This window comes from Neopsephotus bourkii, unplaced genomic scaffold (assembly GCF_033783945.1).
Source record: "Neopsephotus bourkii isolate Nb327-2 ecotype Australia unplaced genomic scaffold, CSIRO-AGI_Nbou_v1 NB_107, whole genome shotgun sequence".
NCBI lineage: Eukaryota > Metazoa > Chordata > Aves > Psittaciformes > Psittacidae > Neopsephotus > Neopsephotus bourkii.
The window spans coordinates 4,579,016-4,603,455 of NW_026900624.1; the positions used below are offsets into that span (position 1 = coordinate 4,579,016).

The 24,440-nt window shown below is 41.4% G+C and overlaps 1 protein-coding gene across 11 annotated transcripts in view; it reads left to right on the forward strand.

Annotated features, from left to right (window-relative positions):
- The window catches only part of DUSP16 (dual specificity phosphatase 16), a 69,856-nt gene that overhangs the window by 23,012 nt on the left and 22,404 nt on the right, over window positions 1–24,440 (forward strand). For 6 of the 11 annotated variants that reach the window (XM_061358591.1, XM_061358543.1, XM_061358580.1 and 3 more), the window contains 3 exons: window positions 6,547–6,624; window positions 16,332–16,932; window positions 18,085–18,223. In XM_061358591.1, coding sequence (XP_061214575.1) covers window positions 16,702–16,932; window positions 18,085–18,223 — 370 coding nt within the window. In that variant the 5' untranslated portion in view covers window positions 6,547–6,624; window positions 16,332–16,701. Of the gene's footprint in view, window positions 1–6,546; window positions 6,625–14,880; window positions 15,137–16,331; window positions 16,933–18,084; window positions 18,224–24,440 lie in introns of all 11 variants that reach the window. The other 5 variants (XM_061358605.1, XM_061358554.1, XM_061358570.1 and 2 more) reach the window with 2 other exon arrangements.

The following is a 24,440-nucleotide window of genomic DNA, read 5'->3' on the forward strand; positions in this document are numbered from 1 at the left end:
AAATATGTAATGGTTTGGGTTGGAAGTGACCTTAAGGCTCATCCAGTTCCAACTCCATGCCGTGGGCAGGGACACCTTCCACTAGAGCAGGTTCCTCCAAGCCCTGTCCAACCTGGCCTTAAACACTGCCAGGTATGGGGCAGCCACAGCTTCTCTGGGCAACCTGTGCCAGTGCCTCACCACCCTCATAGTGAAGATTTCTTCCTAATGTCTAATTGAAATCTCCCCTCCATTAGTTGAAAGCCATTCCCCCTTACTCTTGTAAGAAGTCCCTCTCCATCTTTCTTATAAGCCCCCTTTAGGTATTGAAAGGCAGGTTGAATTTCTTAAAACCACCTGTTTCCCACATCTTTTAATGGACAGTTCTCTTCTGGATTTTGTCTAGCGAAGGTGAATCCCAAGATGGTAACCTGAATATGGCTCATGTTTTTAAACTTACAGTCAGTAAAGCTTATTAAAAAAAAAATGGAAAAAAAAAATACCCCAAACTTTGCAGTATTTGACAGGAAGCCAGTGTAACTCCCTTGAATCTGGAGTGGCATGCCTGAGTCAGTGAAGTATGAGCTAAGAATCTGGCAGAAGCCTTTTGCACAAAGGAAGGCTGAGAGAGTCTCTCAGGAAGCCTGTACGCTGCTAAATGTGGCATGTTTGAACATGAGACTGACATCATTGTGAGTTCATAGTAGTGAAAGAACAAAGTATCAGCCACAAATTAGACTGACCTAATTTTTAAGTCACTTCTAAAAACTTAATAGCGCAGTGTGTTGCTTGTGCAAGCTGTTTATTTCCATCGCAGCCTCTGACTACTTCATTTAAACTACAAGTTAACCCTCTAAACTGTCAAAGGAGTTGTTCAGGAAGGTGTGTGTGTGTGTGTGTGAGAGAGAGAGAGGGGTGCTGCAGACTTCCTTCCTTGGCTCTTTTTCCACTCTGACCTCAATTTTCACATAAAGGAAGTGATTAAGGACCACCCATCATATACCTTTATCCTTCAGGATCAGCTTCCTGGAGGTAAAAAACCTCAGGATTGTGTACCAAAACCTAACTTGTTCCTATGGGCTGCTCATATGCAGACTGGAAGCCTGACTGAAAATGATAAGAACGCTTGCCATGGTGTCAACAAGAATTTATGCATAATCAATAAATTATTATAAAATTGAGAATTATTGTTTATTACTATAACTATTGTTTATTACATATCTATCCATGATCATAGACAAATAACTGGTACTTCTTCCATTGCTGAACACTTAAGAAACACAAGGATCTTGCAGTTTGCTGATGATATGCTTCTTTCCAAGTATTTTAGTTGGCTCCATATGCGCTGAAGTTGATTCATTCTGTTGATATATTACTTATTGCAGAAGTACATTGAACTCTCCTAGTTTGGGATTACTTTGACAACCGTCAATGCCTTCTGGTTGCTTTTAAAGGGACTTTGTAAAACAGAGCACATCTATAAATTTTGGAGAAATCTTGTTTGTCCATTTGTGCAGAGCTGTGCATACATGTAAGAAGGCTTCAAACAGGATAATACAGATGTAATTTAAGGGGTTACATTTTGTTTATTTTTGCTACTCAAAATCCTGTTAGAAGCTGCTGCGATTGCTACAAAGTATTTGTTGTGTAGCCTGGACTTCGACTAAGGGGAATCACAACAGTTCACTCCTTTGGTTTGGCATTCAGAATTCAAAAAATCCCAGTCCCTTTAATTCTTGCAAACTAGATGTAACGGTGGTCACATTTTGTCAGCTGTTCTGAAGTGGGATTAGTGTTTTTTGTGTTTATGTCACTCTTCTTCCTCTACTTAAATGGTAATGTTTATAGTGATGTAAGAGGCACAGCTGGGAAATATTAAGTCACCCTTTGCTCTCTCCTTCTATTATAAAGATATATAAGGCTTCTCTTTTCAGCTGTGTAGTTACCATGGTAGAAGTGTGTCTTTAGCACCACTGCAGGTCTTGTATAATATGATTCAAATTCAAAGAAATACTTGGCATCCTTTGGGAAAGATGTAGCATGGCAGGTTACCTGGAGTGTAACTGAGTGAGATACCATGACTTCTGCTTATGTTCCTGAATGGAAGCCCTGTTGATATTCCTGTCACTTAAACTAAAGTTTGAAAGCAGTTGCAATAAGCAGGCCATCGGGATTACCTTTGTGGGTACAAATTAGGTATGAAATTATGTTCTGTTCCCAGTGTGTGAGCTATCAGGAGTCTTGAGACTCATCATCTCATCATGGTGAGAGATTTGGATCCCAGATGTTTGGATCTGTTAATTTATTCCCCTGCAGTTCAGCAGTCACTCCGTGTCATAAACCAAACCCCTTCTGCACAGCCCAGAATGGGAGAACTCTTAACAGGATTACTGCAACTGTCAAATTTCTGAGGACACCTCAGAACAACTTCAGTCGTTGCATCATGTTAATTGGGAGACATTGCTGAACACCATATACCTCTACGTTTCCTTCCCTACTCCCACCTTGAGACAGCTGGGTTGTACCTTGTTTGTGGATTTGCTCTTTTTCTACCATTTATTCTGTTTCCGTGACATATAAATGTCTTTTAAGAAGAAACCCAGTTAAACTGAACTGCTTTACTGAGTAGGACTGGGCTTACAAACATGCAATGTTGATGTTCTGTTGGGCCCACCATCCCTTCTGAAGATGCTTCTGTGTGCTTTTCTCAGTGTGTAGCATACACTGCTCACAATATTAATTTTGTTTGGAGCATGCAGAGGGCTTTTTAAATGAGTTTGGCAACAGATTTAATTATCACTTGTTAGGTATTTTCTCTGTAAGCTTCTAGATGTTTCTGTGTGCAGCTGACAGGACATGCATGCGGTGCAGTGCAGCACTGTATTTTCAGACACAAGCAGGAAGAAACAAAGTATTAATGTTGACAGTTAAAAAAAAAAAAAAAAAAAGAAATTCCTTCCAAACTTTCTCATGCCCTGATGTGAAGGGGTTGAATGTGCCTGTTGCCTTCCGGGAGAACTGGTGTCATTTCCTCAAATGGGTGAAACACCAGAACATTTTAACTCCCAGCGTACCATACTGTGGAAGCAAGTTTACAAGTCTCTGTTCTTAAAGGAGATTGAGTCAGTGTGATCTTTAGTCATTCAATTTAATTTAGGAGGGGAGTCATTAAAAAGTGTGTTGCAAGAAATTCACCCCTGCCTTGCCCAGAAGCTATTCTGATTTATTTCCCTAATAAAATTACCGTCATTATCCTCTGCCTTTAATCTGTCCTGCTTCTTGTATGAAGGCTTCAGATCCACCTTCTGTTTTCATCCTACAGTGACCACAAAGCAGATCAGAGTTAGTTTGGTTTTTTTCTTTTTTTTCTTCTTTATAAATTTTAGCTCCTTATTTGACGGCCCACATTATTTGAATGTCTCCCTCTGAAAGTCTCTCAGTAGGCACAAAGCCTTAAACTTAAAGGCTAGCCATTATCTGAAGTCTCCTAAAGTAGTAGCCCTCACTATTAAAACAGCTGTGCTTGACGTTTATTTAGTGCTACTCTTCAGAGTACTCTTCCTTTTAATTTGTTTCTCAGCAAAAAGATGACCATGTAAAATACAAAAGTCAACTTTCATACTGTTCTGCAGAGCTACAGAACACAGTCAATTGGGGATGTGCTGATTGTGTAGTAGTTGCAAACCTTGGTGTTATGAAAGGGGCTGCCATGAAGCAGTCTTGTTCTACAAAGTGTAAGGATATGCTGGAATTTCATCAGCTTGAGGATTTATGGAGTAGTTCAACTATTTAAGGTTTTCCCTTTTTTTGCACTTTGAGTCTTTGAATTGAAAGCTAAAATACAGTTATGAATGATGAATCTTCATTTAGTATACAGGACCCAAACAGCCCTCGTGTTTTGTAAGGATAGGTAGGTGCCTTACAGTTAAAATTTGGTTTGGTTATTCTTCCATTACGTACTGTGGGTTGGTTCTCTGCAGACTTGGATTATATAAATAAATAAAATAATTTTATTACTTACTATAAATCTTGTAGTTTTTATACCAGCTGATCCATTCAAGAGCAGACTTTATGGAAAGGACAGGATTAAACTTTTAGGAAATGAGAGGTAGGTACTGAGGTCCTTACAAGGATGCTGTCACACTTGCCTGTTCAGTTTCTCACAAGGCTTCTAGCTTGCTTGGTGCACCACAACTCTCTAGCTCCATGTGACCCAACTGGTTAGGTTTGTTTAGCTGCAGTATAGGGAAGGCCCTGAGCAAGAGAGGAGAAAAAAAGGTTTCCATTTCCAATTCTGGAAAAGAGCAAAAGGTATTTAAATAAGGCCTGGAGGACTTCTTATTTGCCAGGAGTATGTAAAAAGGCAAGTTTATATCCTTTTGTAATTCACTGTAATTGAAAGGATGTATATTTCTTTTCCTAAAGTCAGCAGAAAAATCCTGGCCTCATAATGAAAAAAGGCTTTTTAAAAAACTTTCTCCTAAGCACAAAGAGCTGAAGTTTCCACTTTAAACTTGGGTGGCTCATTCATATTTCACTTAATGGTAATATGGTATTCCCTTTCTCCCCCTTCTTACCACCAAGGCTAAAAAGGAGGAGGGGAGATATAAAATGTTTCTGAAAATTACAGGAAATGTCTGTTCCTTTAACAGCATTGCCAGGGAATTTCCAAATGCGCTTAATGCTTATGGCTGAACTTGCAGCAGCTCGGTCTTCAGTCGTGAGTGGATCCTGTTCTAAAAATGTGATACCTCCTTTCAGTAAACTGTGTTGAAATTAAGTGTATGCTTTGGTTTTCATCTGCTCTTCAGCAGAGTTAATTGCACCCAATGGTGAAATGAGGGCTCTTGGGGGCTGCTTTAAAAACCTGTTTTGCTTCTATTTATTGAAGTGGGGAAAATGGCATATAGTTTCCTGAAGGGGTAGCTGGTTTATTTGTAAGGACTCTGGAGAGGCATGGGGTGGCAGCTACCAGTGAATGTGAAGACTACCTCGCAGTGTTCAGAGACTTCAGCAACTGCTTGTGAAGCAGTAAGGAGCAAAGAGGGAGATGCTTTTTGTCCTAGTATTTTGTTTCCTTGGGCTGTCACAAGGTGGTCTCTGATCATAGGGTCTTATCTCTAGCCTAATCAGTGTTGAGCACCAGGTGAGTTTTAATTTCCATGGATGAGATTAGAAAGGGGATATCGACAGATACAGTGAGTAGGATGAGTTTTCTCTTCGTTCTCCTTTGCCTTCTGCCAGGCTTCTGTCACTGGATTAGGGGAAGAAGCAAGGGAGATCTGCAGACACTTTTCTTGGGCTCAAAAGGGCATCTGCTTGCCCAGGCAGGCAGAGGGAGGAAGACATGGCACAGTCTTCCACGGTCCACCAGGTCTTCTCATCCACCTCGCTGCCCTGCTGCTCTCACATACTTATACCTGTATAAGTGAGAGGATCTCCAGCCTGGGACACCCTAGGGACAAACACACAGGTCCCAAACAAGGTCTCCATCGCAGTGGGCAGAGCATGTTCTGGGTAGCACACTCTTTCATTACCTGTCTGAAGGGCTCTAGCCCCATGTTCTGCTGTTGGCGTTGGCAGGGGTTTTAGAGCAGTTGCCTAAAGACAGAGAGGTGATTCTTGTAGCTCCTTTTCTTGTGAGGTGACGTGGGATATGACTGTTGTAATGTGCTCAGCCCTCTGCTACAGTGGCTCTTTGTGGTTGTCATATAGTTTACTACTTGGTTGGGAGCCACTCCTGGGTTTCGTAATACGGCAGTGCTTGGCAATAATTTATTACCATGGTTTATATTACAGTGATTAAGCGGAGCTGTCATCTCTTGATTGTGATGATTTGAATCTTGTTTTTAGCTGCCCAGGAAACAGTTTGGAATTGACACTAATGTGTTTATTTTTACTTCCTCATGTAAAGGTTGTAATTTAATTTGTTCACCTAGAACAGCAGGTACTTTGTATAGAAGTTGCACGGGTATGACTGTACGTAATGATTGCTGACGCCAGCGTTACCAGTTTCCAGTGTTGACTTTTCTAGTGTGTGGGGAGGTGGGATTAATTACCTGAGACGTTCTGTTTTCGTTAGTCTTTGTGAAAAATATAGTTGTGGTCAGACTTACATATGGCAGTCTCCTATATTAACAGACACTGAGTGATAGTGTGTGAACTTCCTTGAGTTCATGCAAATGCTTCGCCCATAGGTCCTAGTTACAGATTAGTTTTCTAGCAAGAAAATGTGTCAGATTGTTTGGAAGGCTGCTATTGCTTGGGTTTTTTTTGCTTGTTGGTTTGTTTTTTATTTAAGCATCTCCAACCTTTTTAAAGATAGTTGAGAGATTTCCTCTAGTTTTTTTTCTTTTCTTTTAGAAAATCAGTATAACATTGCTCTCTATTTCAGACCCTTTCCATGTAAACTAATGCTAGCATTTATAAAACTCTTCTCACTTAGGTTTTCACATGTTTGGGGGAGTTTTACAGCAAATGACTGCACTGAAAGTGTGAAATCTGTTTTCTGGGATGTTTTTTTGTCTTGTAATAAGGATCTTTTTTCTTTCTCTCAACTATGTTTAGGTATTTCATTCTGCTGACCTCTGTATGTGGACCGCCCTCTGTTCTGTTCAGCCCATTTAGATTTTGTCTTATACGTAGGTGAGTAATTGCTTTTGACATTAAATGATAATGAATTCATGTAAAAGTAGTCCAGAATTTTCATTTGCTTTGACTTGGAAGTCATACAGTTAGAATCATCTTCTAAAAATCCATTTACACTTCTCCTGGTTGCCTAGTGTCGCAAGCAATATAAAACTAAGAATGTTATATATTACAGTATTTGTTTGGAGTGGATTAGGTAAGCTTTCATTCTTGGTGTCACAGAGCTATATGCTATGAACTTGCAATGAAAAAGTATTTTGAAATGAAAAGAGCTTCTTTCTTGTATGGGTGGAGAAGGGAGTCCCTAGATAAAGTCTGAGCTGTTGAGCAGAGTGACCTAACAGATCAACAGCATGTTTTAACGCTTCCCATGAGCTCACATTCTGTCAGGTTTCCCTGCTATAATACTTAATAAAAGTCTGTTGTTCCACAGTAGATGTTAAAGAGGTTGGCTTCTTGGTAAATGCAAGTGATGACAGTCTGGTTTATTGCTTAGTTGGTGATGGTACATGGATGATTCTTGCAAGAACACTGAACATATTTGAGGGCTATGTCAGCAAAATGTTTTGGTGGTGTGGGTTGTTTTGGTTTGGTTTTGGTAGTAGAGCACATTATATTATTTCAAATATCACTATTTATATGAAAAGCAGTGTCTTACCGGTATCTGAATGAAAGGTCCATTCATCTTGCTTAGCCCAACTATCTTAGAGGTAGGTGTAGTAGGCGTAGAAACTGAGCGAGCTTGAAACTCTAGACTGGGGTCTTTTATGCAGCTTATGTATGAGAAGTTGATTTCTTTTCTGATTATATCTCTCCATGTATCAGTCTATAGATTGGAGAAGGAAAAAAAAATGGTATTATCCATTCTGACTGCTTACATAGATCTAAAGTACAGATGCGCTGAAAGCAGCAGAGGAAGGAGCAGCCATTATGATCATAGGGATAAGCAAAGGAAAGCAGCAAGAAATTCTTAAAACTGCTTTTCTTTTATGAACATGGTACATAAGAGACTTAAAAATATTAAAAATGTATGTGTTTCTATTTAAGTGACTTCCTCACTGCTCTTCTCTCTTGCACTAAAGTGGAGTGTGCTTGGTAGAGTGGGGGAAAGTCTGTGTTCTTCAACTCCCCTCAATCAGTATGAGAAAATTATGTACTTATGAGATGATGACACTTGCTTGAGTCACCTCAAAAGCCAAAACACCCTCATTCCCCTCAGCTGAGAGAGCGAACCCTTCTTAACAGGGCTCTTTTAAATCACAAGCATTTGTAATCTCATTCCTGTGTGGTCTGCACAATGGCAGGCAAGACATGGGCTTATTGTAACTTCAGCTGCATTTTTTCACCCAGACTTTACACTTTATTACACAGTTGTCAATCTGGAATTTATTGGCTTGCTTGCTAAACTCAGAAGAAGTATAGCCATTTCTCACTTTCACTTAAAAATCTTATTTCCCTTGTGCTCCGTAGACACTTAGAGTTAAGTAGCAACTTGAGGAAGGATTGGCCCTCCCTGGTTGTCACTCAGTCGCTAGTAGCATAGGTTACAAGCATCTCTCCAGAACAACTTCTATTTCTGTCTTTCTGAGACTGGTGAGGGAATGCTGTGATTGTCATAGATGGTGGGGAGAAATCTTGCAGGAGTGGGAATTCACCCTGTGATCCTCAGATCAGGAGTTCCTTTCTGATGCAGGAGTTTGTGCAGGCTTCTTTGTTAAGTATCACCTGTGGCTGTGGTGACAGGGACTGGTATGGTATTGGCACCATATATTGAACCACTGTCAGCTCCCAGCTAAGTAACACTGAAGCCAAATACTCCTTTGAAAACAGCTGATATGCTAGCAGTGGCATGTTTCCCGCAGTTTAGAATCTCCTGACTCTGTGTTTTGATTCAGCTTTTGCGTTTCTTTTTTATGCTGGTGCCCATCCTGAGTAACATGAAAAGAAGCTTGGCTGTAGGGGCAGATAGTGTTTTTCTCATATGTGCATGTGTTTGTTTCTAGAAAGCAGAAAAACAAAAGGTTTTTAAAAGATCAGCTTTCAGGTGTCTCAAGCTGACTATGCAAGAGCTGCCCTTCAAGACCTTCTGATGTCCAGGTGCTGTAAAGTCATTAGGTTGGCATTGAGCCATGCAGCACTGACGTATGCGGGAGCATTGCTGTATGCACCTGACAGCAGGCATTGGTGACGCTGGGAACACAATTGCTGAGTGATTGTAACACCAAAGTCCAACTTCAAGGTTATCTTCTTACATGAGGTAGACAGTCTTTCAGAGATTGTAGCAAGGCTTTTAGAAGCTCTTTCCTTGTTCCTTAACCGAGATAGAATTAGAGTGTTCTCCTGAGGGTTTTGAAAATACATTCTTCTTCATCTGCCTCTTTAAAAAAAGTTGCTATTATATGAGTCAAAGACTGAGATCATTTAAAAAACCATCATGCCATGATGCAAGGGAATTGCTTGGATTCAAAATCATAGAAGTGAAATTAGTAGTGCATACAAACTGTGAGTTATTTTGACTGAAGAATCAAACACTCCACTTTAGTGCTAGGTTTACAGTTAGAATCATAGAATAGTTAGGGTTGGAAAGGACCTTAAGATCATCAAGTTCCAACCCCCCTGCCATGGGCAGGGACACCTCACTCTAAACCATATCACCCAAGGCCTCGTCCAACCTGGCCTTGAACACTGCCAGGGATGGAGCATTCACAACCTCCCTGGGCAACTCATTCCAGTGCCTCACCACTCTAACAGGAAAGAATTTCCTCCTTATATCCAATCTAAACTTCCCCTGTTTAAGTTTTAACCTGTTACCCCTTATCCTGTCACTACAGTCGCTAATGAAGAGTCCATCCCCAGCATCCCTATAGGCCCCCTTCAGATACTGGAAGGCTGCTATGAGGTCTCCATGCAGCCTTCTCTTCTCCAGGCTGAGCAGCCCCAACTTTCTCAGCCTGTCTTCATACGGGAGGTGCTCCAGTCCCCTGATCATCCTCGTGGCCCTCCTCTGGACTTGTTCCAACAGTTCCATGTCCTTTTTATGTTGAGGACACCAGAACTGCACACAATACTCCAAGTGAGGTCTCACGAGAGCAGAATAAAGGGGCAGGATCACCTCCTTCGACCTGCTGGTCACACTCCTTTTGATGCAGCCCAGGATACGGTTGGTTTTCTGGGCTGCGAGCGCACACTGCTGGCTCATGTTCATTTTCTCATTGACCAACACCCCCAAGTCCTTCTCCGCAGGGCTGCTCTGAATCTCTTCTCTGCCCAACCTCTAGCTGTGCCTGGGATTGCTCCGACCCAGGTGTAGGACCTTGCACTTGGCATGGTTAAACTTCATGAGGTTGGCATCAGCCCACCTCACAAGCGTGTCAAGGTCCCTCTGGATGGCATTCCTTCTCTCCAGCGTATCAACCGAACCACACAGCTTGGTGTCATTGGCAAACTTGCTGAGGGCGCACTCAATCCCACTGTCCATGTCAGCGACAAAGATGTTAAACAAGACCGGTCCCAACACCGATCCCTGAGGGACACCACTCGTTACTGGTCTCCAGCTGGACATTGAGCCATTGACCACAACTCTTTGTGTGTGGCCATCCAGCCAGTTCTTTATCCACTGAGTGGTCCATCCATCAAATTGATGTCTCTCCAATTTAGAGACAAGGATGTTGTGTGGGACAGTGTCGAACGCTTTGCACAAGTCCAGGTAGATGACATCAACTGCTCTGCCCCTGTCCATCAGTTCTGTAGCCCCATCATAGAAGGCCACCAAATTGGTCAGGCAGGATTTCCCCTTAGTGAAGTCATGCTGGCTGTCACCAAGCACCTTGTTGTTTTTCATGTGCCTTAGCATGCCTTCCAGGAGAATCTGCTCCAAGATTTTGCCAGGCACAGAGGTGAGACTGACTGGTCTGTAATTCCCTGGGTCATCCATTTTCCCCTTCTTGAAAATGGGGGTTATATTTCCCTTTTTCCAGTCATTGGGAACTTCACCTGACTGCCATGATTTTTCAAATATGATGGCCAGTGGCTTAGCAACTTCATTTGCCAGCTCCTTCAGGACCCGCGGATGGATTTCATCAGGACCCATGGACTTGTGCACGTTCAGATTTTTAAGATGGTCTCAAACCAATTCCTCTCCTACAGTGGGCCCAAGGTCTTCATTCTCACAGTCCCTGCGTCTGCCTTCCAAGACTTGGGTGGTGCGGTCAGAGCCTTTGCCAGAGAAGACTGAGGCAAAGAAGTCATTCAGAACCTCAGCCTTCTCCAAATCCTGTGTAGCTAGTTCACCCGAGAGCTTCCTGAGGGGGCCTACGTTCTCCCTAATCTGTTTTTTATTTGCTATGTACCTGTAGAATCCCTTCCTGTTATCCTTAATATCCCTAGCCAAGTTTAATTCTAACTGGGCCTTAGCTTTCCTAACCTGGTCCCTAGCTTCCCGGACAACATCCCTGTACTCTTCCCAGGCCGCCTGTCCTTGCTTCCACTTTCTATAAAACTCTTTTTTCATTTGAATTTTCCTCAGGAGCTCCTTATCCATCCAAGGAGGTCTCCTGGCCCTCCTGCTGCACTTCCTTCTGGTTGGGATGCAACACTCCTGAGCTTGTAGCAGGTGATCCTTGAAGACCAACCAAGAGTCTTGGACCCCCCTGCCCTCAAGCGCTATATCCCATGGAACCTTACTAAGCAGGCTCCTGAAGAGGCCAAAGTCTGCTCTTTTGAAGTCCAGGGCAGTGAGCTTGCTGCACGCTCTTCTCACTGTCCTGAGGATCTCAAATTCCACCATCTCGTGGTTGCTGCATCCAAGGCTGCCCTGGAGTGCCACATTTCCAATGAGCCCTTCCCTGTTGGTGAGCACAAGGTCAAGCATGGCACCTCTCCCTGTCAGTTCCTCTATTACTTGCAGAAGGAAGTTGTCTTCCACACAATCGAGGAACCTCCTGGATTGCTTGTGCCGGGCCGTACCGTCATTCCCACAGATGTCAGGGTGGTTGAAGTCACCCATGAGAAAGAGGGCCTGTGAGCGTGAGGCTTTTCCTATCTGTGGTTGCTTGCTTCACTTCATCTGAGCCATTTGGGATGGTGGCAAAGAGATATCCTGTAGTTCTGCGGCAGCATTACATACCATATTGGAGATCCACTATTGTTTGTGTGGAAGATTGTAGTGTTTTTGTTATTTTGGTAGGAAAAACTGAAAACACTTGGCAAGTTTGGAACAGATCTTTCTAGTTTTACAGCGAGTTGAAAGTTTAGTTTTCTTGTTTAAAAGATATAACAGTGCCATGTTCCAGTCCATCTACAAGGAGGAAGAAGCCATGCAGTGTTACCAGTATATATGTGACTTCATGCAGTATTCCCATAGCTCAATTCAGGATCACTTTTCCCTAATCCTGATTTCAGTGTAGAACATCCTATGACTAAGATGGTTTCCTAGCTTGAAGATCACCAACATAATGGCCTGTTTAGGGCAACGCATTCATTATACTGCATCATTTTATGAGACACTATGGTGTCAATACATACCACTGTGATCTGAGTCACAAATAGCACTGCAGAAAGAGAACACTCCAGAAATTGAATTTTAGGTTTTTACAAACTATGATTAGGAATGAAACGTATAACACCTTATAGTAGCTAAATGGTAAGAGCAGTCACCAGGAAGGGGAGGAGAGCTCTAGTGTTTAGCCGAAGTAAGAGGCTGCCAGTTTCTCTTGTTTAGATAGTCCCAAGGAAGAGTCCCAAAGTCTGATAGGACCAGAAAGAGAATTAAAGCAAAACAAAACTCCATAATTGAAAAAAATGTTGTTCTTCCCCTGCCCAATGGAGCTGTTCCTGTAAAAATAGGATTTCAATCACAGTAACTTGAGGTGACATTTCTGTTAAGTTTTCTACTTTCAAGCCATGGGCAGAATGCTTTCAGAAACCTAACACATAGCTATATGTAAAGGTAATGGTGCTATCTAAAAGGATTGTTGACTGGTGGCCCACATGTGTTATGTTGTTTACATGCTTTTTCCCCAGTCACCATATATGACTGGTTTGAGTTCTTTTTAAGGGTTTTTTGAAACAAACTTCCATCACATGAGAGTGAAGGCTGAGACAGTGAGCAGTAAGTATTTAGAAGGTTAGAAATATAACCAAACTGAAAGTTGCAGAATAAAGATTACATCTTTTTAACAGCCTCCGGTTTAGAGTTCTGTAGTTTCTCAGCTGCTTTATTTTCCTGTTATTACTTGGACTTTAAGTCAGCAATTTAGCCATCAAAACAAACTGTCTAGTTCATGAACAAACTGTCTAGCTCACAAAGGAGCTTGAGCCAATTCCCACTAGAGCCAGTGGAAAAGTTTTCATTGAGTTCAGTGGGTTTGGTATCTGGCAGTCGTTGATACAAATAAAAGAGAATCAAAATTCCTGACAGGACATGTTAAGAGAAAGAAGAAGAATTAAAAAAAAAAAAAAAAAAAGCAGAATTTTTTTTTTTCTCTCTGGAAAAAAATGGACACAACTATCAAGTTTCACTTCTCCCGCTTGCATAATGCCATCGTCTTGTAATACCTTCCTCAGGCCAGTATATAGTGACTGCTCTTTGAGGGGGGAATATGCCTAAGAATAACGTTGTAAAGATGGGGGGGTGTTAAAAAATAGGTTTAATTAAGGCTTGGGGTAGTAATTTTTTCCAGTAATACTTGTGGTTTAGAGCTGTACGCTTCCATTGATCTGGACAAACTTAAAAGCACCGGCTCTGTAGCACTAGAGTGAGGGCAAAGAGAAAATCACATTTTGTTAATCTAATGGCTGTTTATGTGAAGCCTGGTGGTTTTGAGTCACTACATGAAACTCTTAACCAAACAAGTTTCTTTCAGTTTCCTTTTTGGGTTGTTCAAGTGGAGGTTGCACTTTTCTCTGAATTTATTTAAGATTTTGTCTATGTATCACAGTATCACAGTATCACAGTAGGTTAGAGATTGGAAGGGACCTCAAAAGATCATCTAGTCCAATCCCCCTGCCGGAGCAGGAACACCTAGATAAGGTTACACAGGAACGTGTCCAGGGGGTTTGAATGTCTCCAAAGGGCACAACCCCCTGGGCAGCCGTTCCGTGTCCGTCACCCTCACTGAGTTTCTTCTCAGGTTTATGGAACCTCTTGTGTCCATTTGTACCATTCCCTTGTCCTTTCATTGTTTGCCACTGAGAAGAGCCTGGCTCCATCCTTGTGACACTCCCCCTTTATATATTTATATACACTAATAAGGTCACCCCTCAATCTCCTCTTCTCCAAACTGTAGAGACCCAGTTAGTCTTTCCTATAAGGGAGATGCTCCACTCCCTTAATCATCTTAGTTGCCCTGCGCTGGACTCTCTCCAGCAGGTCCCTGTCCTTTTAAACTGAGGGGCCCAGAACTGGATATTCCAGATGAGGTCTCACCAGGGCAGAGTAGAGGGGAAGGAGGACCTCTCTGACCTACTAACCACCCCCTTCTAATACAACCCAGGATGCCATTGGCCTTCTTGGCCACAAGGGCACAGTGTCGGCTCATGGTCACCCTGTCGTCCACCAGGACCCCCAGGTCCCTCTCCCTACACTGCTCTCTAACAGGCGTCCCCAGCCTATACTGGAACCTGGGGTTGTTCCTGCCCAGATGCAGGACTCTACACTTTCCCTTGTTATATTTCATCAAGTTATTCCCGCCCTCTCCAGCCTGTCCAGGTCCCTCTGGATGGCAGCACGCTTGGCGTGTCGGCCACCTCCAGTTAGTGTCATCAGCAAACTTGCTGTGTACATCATTCTCATCTAAATCGTTAATGAATATATTAAATAATACTGGTCCCAGTAGATCTGTATAATATATTTAATCAGTAGAACATCTGCTGACCTGGGATTTCCCATTGCTAGACAGAACTGACCTATTGCTGTAACAGGACTTTCAACAACTATCTATAGGTTAGTTTGAATTCATTACTTCTGTTGCAAGTAAGATAGATAGCAAACATTTTGAACTGGAGCAGCAAGTCAAGGCAATAAGTAAAATCTAAGTTTTCCATCTGAACCTGTTGAAATATTTATTAATATTTAAAGTCTTCATTTTAATATATACCTGTATATGCAGTAAGAATCCAGGAAGACATAGCCTCATAACTTGCTTCTGTTCACAAATGCTTTACTGCCTCAAGGGTGTTAATTAAATAGATTTTGGTTTTCTTCATCTGGCCAGTTCAGTTTTGTGACAGTTGTGTTATTTTGCTTTGTTCCAGCCAGGAGAAAGCAGAGGTAGAAAGGCTGTTTGGGTCATAGGTTGGGTGGCATGGGCCAGAACTGACTTAAGAGTTGCTTGAAGGCATGCTACCTTGTACAAGAGGTGTTGCATAGTTCTGATGACCTAAAATCACTTCCCCTGACAGGGAGAGGGAGTGTGATGGTATAAGACATGCAGACTGAAATGTGGTTTCTTGCTGAGCTGGCTTTACCCTGCACTGTTCTGAGTGCAGATTAGTCTGCCACACTAACAAGGTAAGGAACTCTGTCAGGCTTGTCCTTTCATGGACAAGCTCTAATCTGTGGGCTCTGCCACTTCAGTTGAAGAAGTCATCACCATCAGCTATCCCCTCTTGCTGGAGCTGGTGACCAAAGCAGCTCAACATATGGCTTATCTTATTATTGCCGCCTTTCAGTTCTTAAAAGGGGCCTATAACAAACATGGGGAGAGACTTTTTACCAGCACCTGTTGTGATAGGATGAGGAGTGATGGTTTTAAACTAAAAGAGGGGAGATTCAGGCTGGACATGAGGAATACTTTTTTTACAGTGAGGAAGGTAAAACACTGGCACAGGCTGCCCTGAGAGGTGGTGGATGCTCCATCCCTGGAGACATTCAGGGCCAGGCTGGATGTGGTTCTGGGCAACCTGATCAAGTTGAAGATGTTCCTGCTCATTGCAGGGGGGTTGGACTAGATAACCTTCGAAGGTCCCTTCCAACCCAATCTGTTCTGTGACTCTATTTGTGACTCTAATGTCCCATCTGCTTCAGAAGTTCCGAAGACAGTACTCACTGCTATATCTTTCAGTAGTGTATTCACGAGGCCTCCATTTCCATGTCCGATGGTTAATTCAGATAAAATGCTTGTGTTTTGTTGTAGCATCTTATTCTGGTTTCTCTTCAACCATATTCTTAAAGAAAAGAGGTGGACGTAAGTTTTGTCCCTTCTTTTACACAGTTTCAGTTCCCCAATTCACAATGCTGGTTTGTGAAATACTTTCCAAGGCATTAAACTTTAAAAATGTATCTTAGTTAATTTTACAACTTCTTACTAAGTGGTGAAGTACTGAAACACATTTAATTAGTTTTGCTATTGAAAGGAATGCATGATTTAGGGCAGTATATCTTAATTATATTCTAACAAAGTCTTGTGAAGAGGCAGAGCTACTAGTGAGAGAAGAGTCCGCAATTAAGACATGGTATGTTGCCTGAAATCAAGATAATTGTCCAGGCGAGATCATTGGAATAGATTCAGAGACTGCAATTGCGACTGCTGTCTCTAGGTGTTTGGCCTATGCAGCAGAGAGGGGAACTTCTCAGGAGCGTATTTATTATATGGTACAGACCACTGTGCAGTTGGCCTCAGAGTTGAATGTTTTGTTCTGCAGACTTGCATGGCCTCATCTGGTTTGTGGTTTATTTATTTTTTTTCATCTTCTCTTTCTTACAGGCTCTTAGTCCGGTGTAAAGCTGATGGGTGGGCGCAAAGGTAAAGAATGATGTAATTCAGCAGCCACCAGAAAGCATCTTTTGTTTGAATTGTAAAATGGCTACTCCATAGTCATCTCCCGATGAATCAGATGTGAGGGGCTGCTTTGTGGAATGCACCCTTTGTAACGGCACATCAACTGGAAGCAGGAGGAGACATTCAGTTGAAGAGCTCTTTCTGAAAATGGGTTTAACTTTTCTTTTGCCAGTCACTACCAGCATGACCTCATACACTTCTAGTACAATGGTGTGGCTAAGCCTTTGAGTACACAGCCATTACATCATCGCAGCAAATTAGAGAGGGAGGTGGTGAAAGAGGCCTTATTGTTGTCATGGCCGATGAGATGATCAGGACTCAACTCATTGTCGCCGAGAAGTTGGTGGCTTTGCTGGAGAGTGGTACAGAAAAATTGCTGTTGATTGATAGCCGCCCCTTTGTGGAATACAATACGTCCCACATCTTGGATGCCATCAACATCAACTGCTCCAAGCTTATGAAGCGGAGGCTGCAGCAGGACAAAGTTTTGATTACTGAGCTCATTCAGCATTCAGCAAAACACAAGGTAGGGGTCATTTTCCTCTTATTCCTTGTATTTGGTTAAAAGAGTGCCTGGAAGGCAACTCGTATTAGTTTTTTCTTTAGGTATTTCATTTTAAGAATCCAAAACTAAGGGACTGAGGTTTGCTGAGCTCTTACCTGATGTGAGAGGCTCTTGGTTACTACTAAGTTTATCTTTGGGGTTCTTTGTAGCCCAGTTTTCCCTAAGTGACAGGGTAATGGAGAGGGATTTAGAAATTACTCAGAAAGAATGCTGTCAGCATTCTTGTATGTCTGTCAAAGCCCAGTCCCTAAAATGTATGTCATTAAGGCAGGAAACATTCTCCTTCTAAACTCTGAAGGATTCTTTAGGGTCTGTGGTGGTGGGGATTGCTTAGAAAGTGGTCATACAGTTTTCAAAGAAACCATAGCTCTGTCAATCCTGGCTTTTACTTTCTGTTAAAAATGCTTTTTGTGTGAGGAGTTTGATGGGTTTTGATTGTTGGGTTTGTTTGGTTTGGTCAGGGGGTTTAGTTCTGTTTTGTTTCTTTTTTCTTTAAATAGTGTTATCAGTGAAAAGAAAACAGCTGAGCTGTTTAAACTTAATGTGTATCTGTGTGTGAGGTTTGGGTTTCTTTGTTTTTTTAATCCACTGGTACTTGTTTCAAATGTTTTGGGTCCAGAAAAAAAGTCTATTACATTCTTGCTTTGACATGTTCAAAACTGAAGACGATGATGTTATCTAAAGCATATTTTATAAAGTTCTGTAGATGGCTAAAATGTGTGTGGCTTTAGGCAGTTTAAGGTCTCTTTATACACAAAAAACCCCAAAGCAGAAACTGAGGTAGAGCCTTCTTTTAAAAAGCTTAGTTTTTAAACTAACCAACGAACCTAGCTGAAAGTGAAGCATTTTACAAGTGACATAAAACTATCTAACAGCAGAAGTTTACAGAGTGTGCTTCAACTTGGAGCAAATAATCGATTTGCAAAGTCTCAAAGGGATTAAATCTGATCAGACATATTAAGTTTTTATTTTAAACTGGTTTGTATACAGCTGTATAAGGAATCTATATCTGGGCTGCTGTATAGCAAATACGTGGGAACCCTGAGGTGGGTGATAATGTTGTGCTTTTAATCATCTTCCTTGACATCTTATGCTGAACTACTTGTCTTTCAGATTGAAATTGATTGCAAGCAGGAAGTGGTGGTGTATGACCAAAGCTCTAAAGATGTGACCTCTCTCTCATCTGACTGCTTTCTTACTGTGCTCCTGGGCAAACTGGAGAAGAATTTCAGCTCTGTGTATCTGCTTTCAGGTATGATGTACCAAGAAAAAAACCTCTTGAGTGAAGAAAGAAAATGCTATCATTAAGTAGACATGTACACTGTTTTGTAACAGTGCTGGTACAAATTTCAGTTGCAGCATAGCTTTTCCTGTAGCTATTTAAGCATATAGTGACACTCGCATATAAACTCTTAGAAATTGTATCTTACAGGGGATATATTACACCATTAGTACTGTGTAAATGGAGACTGCTCAATGCAGGGTTTTTTAGATGCATTTGTCTCTATTTTAGGGGCAAAAATAGCAAACAAAACGTTTTTCCCTGGTCTTTTAAGTAATGTATGTGCTAGGAGGAAAATCTCATCCTCACTGATTTGGTAATTATTACAGTAAGAGCAAGAGAAATGTTCTTCCTGAGTTATGAAGATTATTTTGTGTGACATCTTAAACTTCAGCTCCTTAAGTGGTAGCACTCTATTTAGTGAGGTCATCTCTCTCCCCATCTATTTATTTATTTATTTAAATTCTAGGTCTAAGCATTGATAGACATTAAAGTCCTTATAATACAGGATTTGTTGGTGTGAAAGTGTGCTTGTGGTGTCATTTCTGTCATGGAACAGTAGACCCACTGTTCACAAGAAGGAATAAGGAGGGACATGAAGTAGGTCCAGGGCTGAAAGAAGAGGGAATGGCGAATACAAGTAGGAAATCCATTTGCAGTGAGTCAGTCGGTGATCTAATGAAGTGTATACATAGTCGCTGAGAAATAGTAAAATTGCCGTCAGAAACTGAACAATGATGAGGGAATGGGAGAGAGAACTCCAGAGAGGTACTTCCTCTTAGCAAGAAGCTTTCACTGGGGTTTGCACTGACTTCAGATGAAAGTGATAGGGAGGTGGTTGTGTTACTGAAAGAACCTTTCTCAAACTATTTGGAAAGTGAGTACAGAGAAAATCAGTAATTTTTGCACTTGAGCAGCTGCGTTTGGTGCTCATATGAGCTGTACTTAAACAAAGTAGGGTTTTGCTTTGGCTGTGTTTGGTGCTTCCGTTTTCTTTGCTGTCTTGGTAAAGATTATACCTGTGGGTTGTGAACTACAGTATAAGTAACAGTTCTTCCAATCAAGCTTCCAAGTAAATGGGTGGTGTCTAGGCACAGTAAATGTTTAATATAAGAGCAATGAAATATGTAGTTAATACTCCTGTAAATTTGAAACTTACTTTAAAAAGAAGCTAATATAGAAGCAGTTCATCTCTCTTAAGAAAACCTTTTATTGTTCAAATACCCAACTCTGCTCATCTGTCCTGAGATTTCTTTAATAACCAGAAGTGTATTAGAGCTCCATGCAGCAATACAGACTATTCACAACTTAATTTCCATGACAGAACAAGATACAGCTCTTGAATAACTGAGTTACACTTCATGGCAGGGAGGGCAAGCAGAGGAGAGTGTCCTTCTACTGTCCTGCTATAGACAAGATAGATGAGACAGGGCTTTGATCATGTTTTTCCTCTGCTGGATCCCATGAAGGAGATGGTCAGAGTGTCCCCATCCTCAGACTTTCCCATGGCTCCTGTAAGAATGGACAGTACCAGGAAGGGACCATTGCCCACTTTCCAAGTACATAGTGTGGGAGCATATCAATTCCATGTATCATAATGATGCCATGAGAAACAGATTCTTTTTTATTTCTAGCACACAGTAGTTGTCTGTTCAAGCTGAAACTGTAACTTAAACCGCATGTAAAGATACTAGTGTGCATTAGCTAGGTGAGGTGAACTTAGCCATGTGCAGCTGGTAAGGATTATTTTGGGTGTCAGAGGGAAGGAAAGGTGATCTAATGCAATAAAACACTGTTTATACAAAGGAAGATTTTTATTTTACCATATCAATGCATTTTTCCGAGAAAATATTAGATTTGACAGTTTAATCTTATTTTTGGTTAAATAGCAATGAGGATATTTATGAATGCAAAAACAACTGATGGCTTTAAAACCAGTGGTTAGAGGAGTATAGGAACGAAAGGGGAATATAGGGGGAAGGGTTTACTCCTGATCTATTACAGATTAGTGCTTATTTCAGGAAATATACCCAACTAAGATGGCAGTAATGAATGTCAGTTGTATTACTTTAGCTTTCTACCATTTTCTTATTTTATAATAAGTTTGTTCTGATTTTAATCCTTACATAAGAAAAAGCATTTCACAGTCTTCATGTTTTCTTGCATCTGTTAAAAAACTAGCTACTTACTAAACACACCCCCCCAAGAAACCTTTAGGGATGTGGGGTGAAAGAGACGATGCTAGATTCAGTGTTACGGAAAGCATCTTGGCGATTATTGATATGTGGCTCTAGAAAACTAGATAAAATGTGTTGTCTCAGCAAGCTGATGACGAACTCTCATAAATGTTTATGGCTGATAATGAGAGTAGGGGTCAGTGCACCGTGTAAAAAGAACAACCTTTGGACTTCAGTTTTCTCTGTGCCGTTCAATCAGGTTTATTTAAAATAGTGACCTTAGATAAACATTGGGGGGTAGGAAAATATTTTTTTATTGGGATAGAATAAGGAGCAATTACCAAATATCTGAAATTCCTGCATCTGTTCTTCCTGCCTCCCCCCATTACTGAGCAGTCGATGAGGTGGGGTTTTATTTAGGTTGTGCATAAAGGTATGCTCTACCCTGGAGGTTATTTTTCAGTAACTGATGTAAAGACCTCAAAGGAACCCTTACCAGTTAATTTAAGCTCTTGATCTAACCTCATAGATATATTTATAATCTGCTGGAGAATGTTTTCAGGAATTTGGTTTAGTTCTTAACAGTGCACAAAACACTGAAATGTGGGTACTGAAGGCTTAACCCCAGTCCCATCACTGCATCTACTCTGGTGAGTTAAATAAGATTTAAACATGGAGATGTTCTCTTTGAGAACTTTATTTACTTTCATGGAGTCCTTTTCTTGGTTACAGTGTTTTTATTATATTCCTGCTTACTCTATAGAAACAAGAGAGACTACTGATTCTTGGTTGAATTGCAATTAAAGCTATAAACATCAAGAGTCTTGCTTCTATTCCACTACGCCAGTGAGAATCATTCATGTCGTACTTTCCTACACACTCTTCCCTACTTCCATTAATCTGTTTTACCCCTGCTTGTGCAAGTACAGATGTCTGTGTGATGGTTACCTGTCAAATTTTGCCTGTACAGAAAATGAAGCCCAGCTTTTTGTTTTGTATTGGGTTTTTATGTTATTTTATTTTTTTTTTTTAATGGAAGACTCAACAGTCTTGTTGAGGAAGGATTTCTGAAAGGGAAAAAAACCAACCAGCCAACCAACCAACGACCCCCTAAACCAGAGAAATGCCTACCTTTCTGTATTTCCAACCTGATGTTAAAACTTGTCAGTAGCCCCTGACAGACAGATTGTACTGGTTCTGAACTGAAGCCAAAAACGAGAATTCTTGTACAGGGGTGGTGGATGTGGAGCAGTGTTAAATGTCCAGGAAGGACTAGCTAAACTTCAGAGTACTGTAATGCAGAGTCATAGAAACAGTTTAGCTGAACTCTCTAGGAATTTCTTAGTGCTGCATGGTGACAATGTATTTTGTGAGCAAACAACCAAGGACATATTTTTCTGTCAGTCGCACACAGAATGAGTTCAGTGAGATTGGGCAAAGGTCCTGGAAACAGAGTAGTGATTAGCCAGGGACTGTTGCAAAAGACATGTTTTTGCTGAAACTTCCCAAATCGTTGTTTTCCCCCTGACCTAACAAGTGTGTGGACAGAATGGAAGGCTTGCATGGAGGATACAAGAAGGAAACAAGTCAGGAACTCTTCTACAGTCTTGTTTATGCTGGCTTTTTCTTAAAAATATTAGAAATTGGAAGCCCATTTAAAGGAATCCTGGTATAGAAATGCCAGTATCTCTGGGGTACATTTATCACTGCGTTGTATCTACTTGCCTAAAGCAAAGCTGGACAGAAAAAAAGCCCAGTGCTCTCTCCCTGCTTTGTCACTAGAGAAAACATGCCTTGTGGCAGAGGAGCAGGAAATCATAACAATATTCCCTTATAGGTAGAGCTGGTAATTTGTATCTCCTGAAGTGACCAGTGCTGCAAGACTTGAGCTTTCTTCCCTGCTTCTGCAGCCCCATATGCCAAGCAGGAGGGTACCCAGTGTGGACTGAAAGACGGCATGATGTAGCTGTGATTTGTGCCATCTGATAAACTCCTGTCTGACGTCTTTTTAACACTATTAAAGTGTTGAGTGTTGGAGTTCAGTAACTTCTGGTTGTGGCTGACGGAAGTTCTGAGTGTTCCCAATATGTAAGTCTTTGCAGAGTCCCGAAAGGAGAAGAGCACGCCTTCAAATGGTAGTCATAGATTAAAATAGTCAAGTTATCTGCTAGTTGAAGTAATTAGAGCGAGAATGAGCTCTTAAATACCCTTCCAGTGTTCAGAGAAGGGAGGAAGGTCGCACAATGATGCCAGCTTTCCTGATACTCTGGCTGATGCTATTAGAAGCAAATCTATTGAAAGAGGTAAAAATTTTGCTGAGGGAGTGCAGTATTCCCCAAGTGCTCCTTTAACCCATGGAGTTCAGGCAGTATCGGTGGGGAGGAGACAAGAGTGAGAGAGGAGCTTAGCTGTGAATCACCCTCTTCAAAAGCCTCCCTTTCCATCAATTTTTAATGAGAGTGAGGAGAAACTAGTACCTTTGGCTACAGTCAGTCCTCTGCGAATATCCTCCTACCCTTTGTGCTTAAAATGCAGTTTTGAGTTTTCATTCAGTGCCATGATTGTTTTAAGCACTTGAAGAATGGGAGTAGGGTTTATTACTTTCATATGTGTATCCACTTGCTGTCTTTTGACAGAGAGAACAAAGTTTGACTAGTGTGGAGCTCTCATAACATTTCTCAAACCCAAGAATAACTTGTTAAGTTTGCTTTTGTTTTGGATACCTCTGGATGCTTGTGAAACTTAATTGACTGAAATTATGATGAAGGGTTTGTTGGTTTTTTTTTTTACTTTAAAGGCAGAAAGGGCAAGTGTGAGTGTCCAGTATGCTCTCTTTATTCAACATTAGTCTGACTTCTCTATATTCCACTTGGGTGGGAGGGGGAGGCATGACCCCATTCTCACCCCCCCCAACTTTATTTGTTTAACCTGCCTATTAACCTTCTCTTACCAAAGGCAGAAACCCTCCAGGGCAAAGAACTTCCCTTGCTACTGTGCTTGTAAAACACCTGGCATAACGGGGCCACTTTCTGAACGCTGCCGTAATAAAAACAGCCCTCACTTTCCCAAACCCTGAAACCTGTAATCCTGTGGAAGGGCTCCCCGTGGCTGATGAGAGGGGATGGGAAGGAGAGGGCTGGTGCGGGTATGGCAGTGCTCCTAACGGGGCTCTCCAGCCTGAGCTTATGTAATGGAAAATGGCAAGCATCCCTGCGGAGCTGAGCTGGAATGCGTGAATTGTAATGGCCTGTGGAGGTCTGCAGCTCGTTTAAACAGAGTGGAAACATTGTAGATTCATAAAACTTGTGAGTCAGAAAGTTTACAACTTTCCTTCCTTATGGCAAGGGAAAAATCTATACTGCAGCTTTTAGATAAACAGTTTAACGTTCAATGGGGATGTAACTGTGAAAGTGCTGTTAAGTCACCGCAGTAAGAGCCGCTGATCTGATTTGAGGCAAAGCAATTGTTAAAGTTAGGGGTTTCTGTATTCTGTCTTCCCTGTAGTGCTGTTTGATGTATTATTCTTTAGCATAGCTTTCAGTAACGTTACACTGTGTGCCTGGCACTAATCAGTATTTACAGTGACAAATCCTAAATTGCTATTAGGAGACGCGTTAAAAAAGAAGTGTTAAACATGAATGTAGTCCACTGCATACTGTTGATGAATACAGAAGGGTGGCAAGGCTTACGTAAAATTACAGGGTCTGAATACTGTGTTGTAAAGGTAGTTGAAAATTTTCATGCTTTTTTATTCTTCTTTTCCTTTAAAAAGGGATACCAATATAATATTTATTGGCATATGGTTAAATAAAATTATGAATAATTAGTGCCCTTAATGAAGAAGCAAATTCTGGATTTAACAAAGGTGCTGAAATAGTCTGTCAAATCCACAAGTTTCAAAGTCTCCTTCTTGCAGTGCTGTCCTAGTACATGCATGTAGTCTTTGCTTTTTGACTCATCGCTTGGGTCTTAGATCTTTTCCACTCCCTGCTTTAAAATAATTGTGTTTG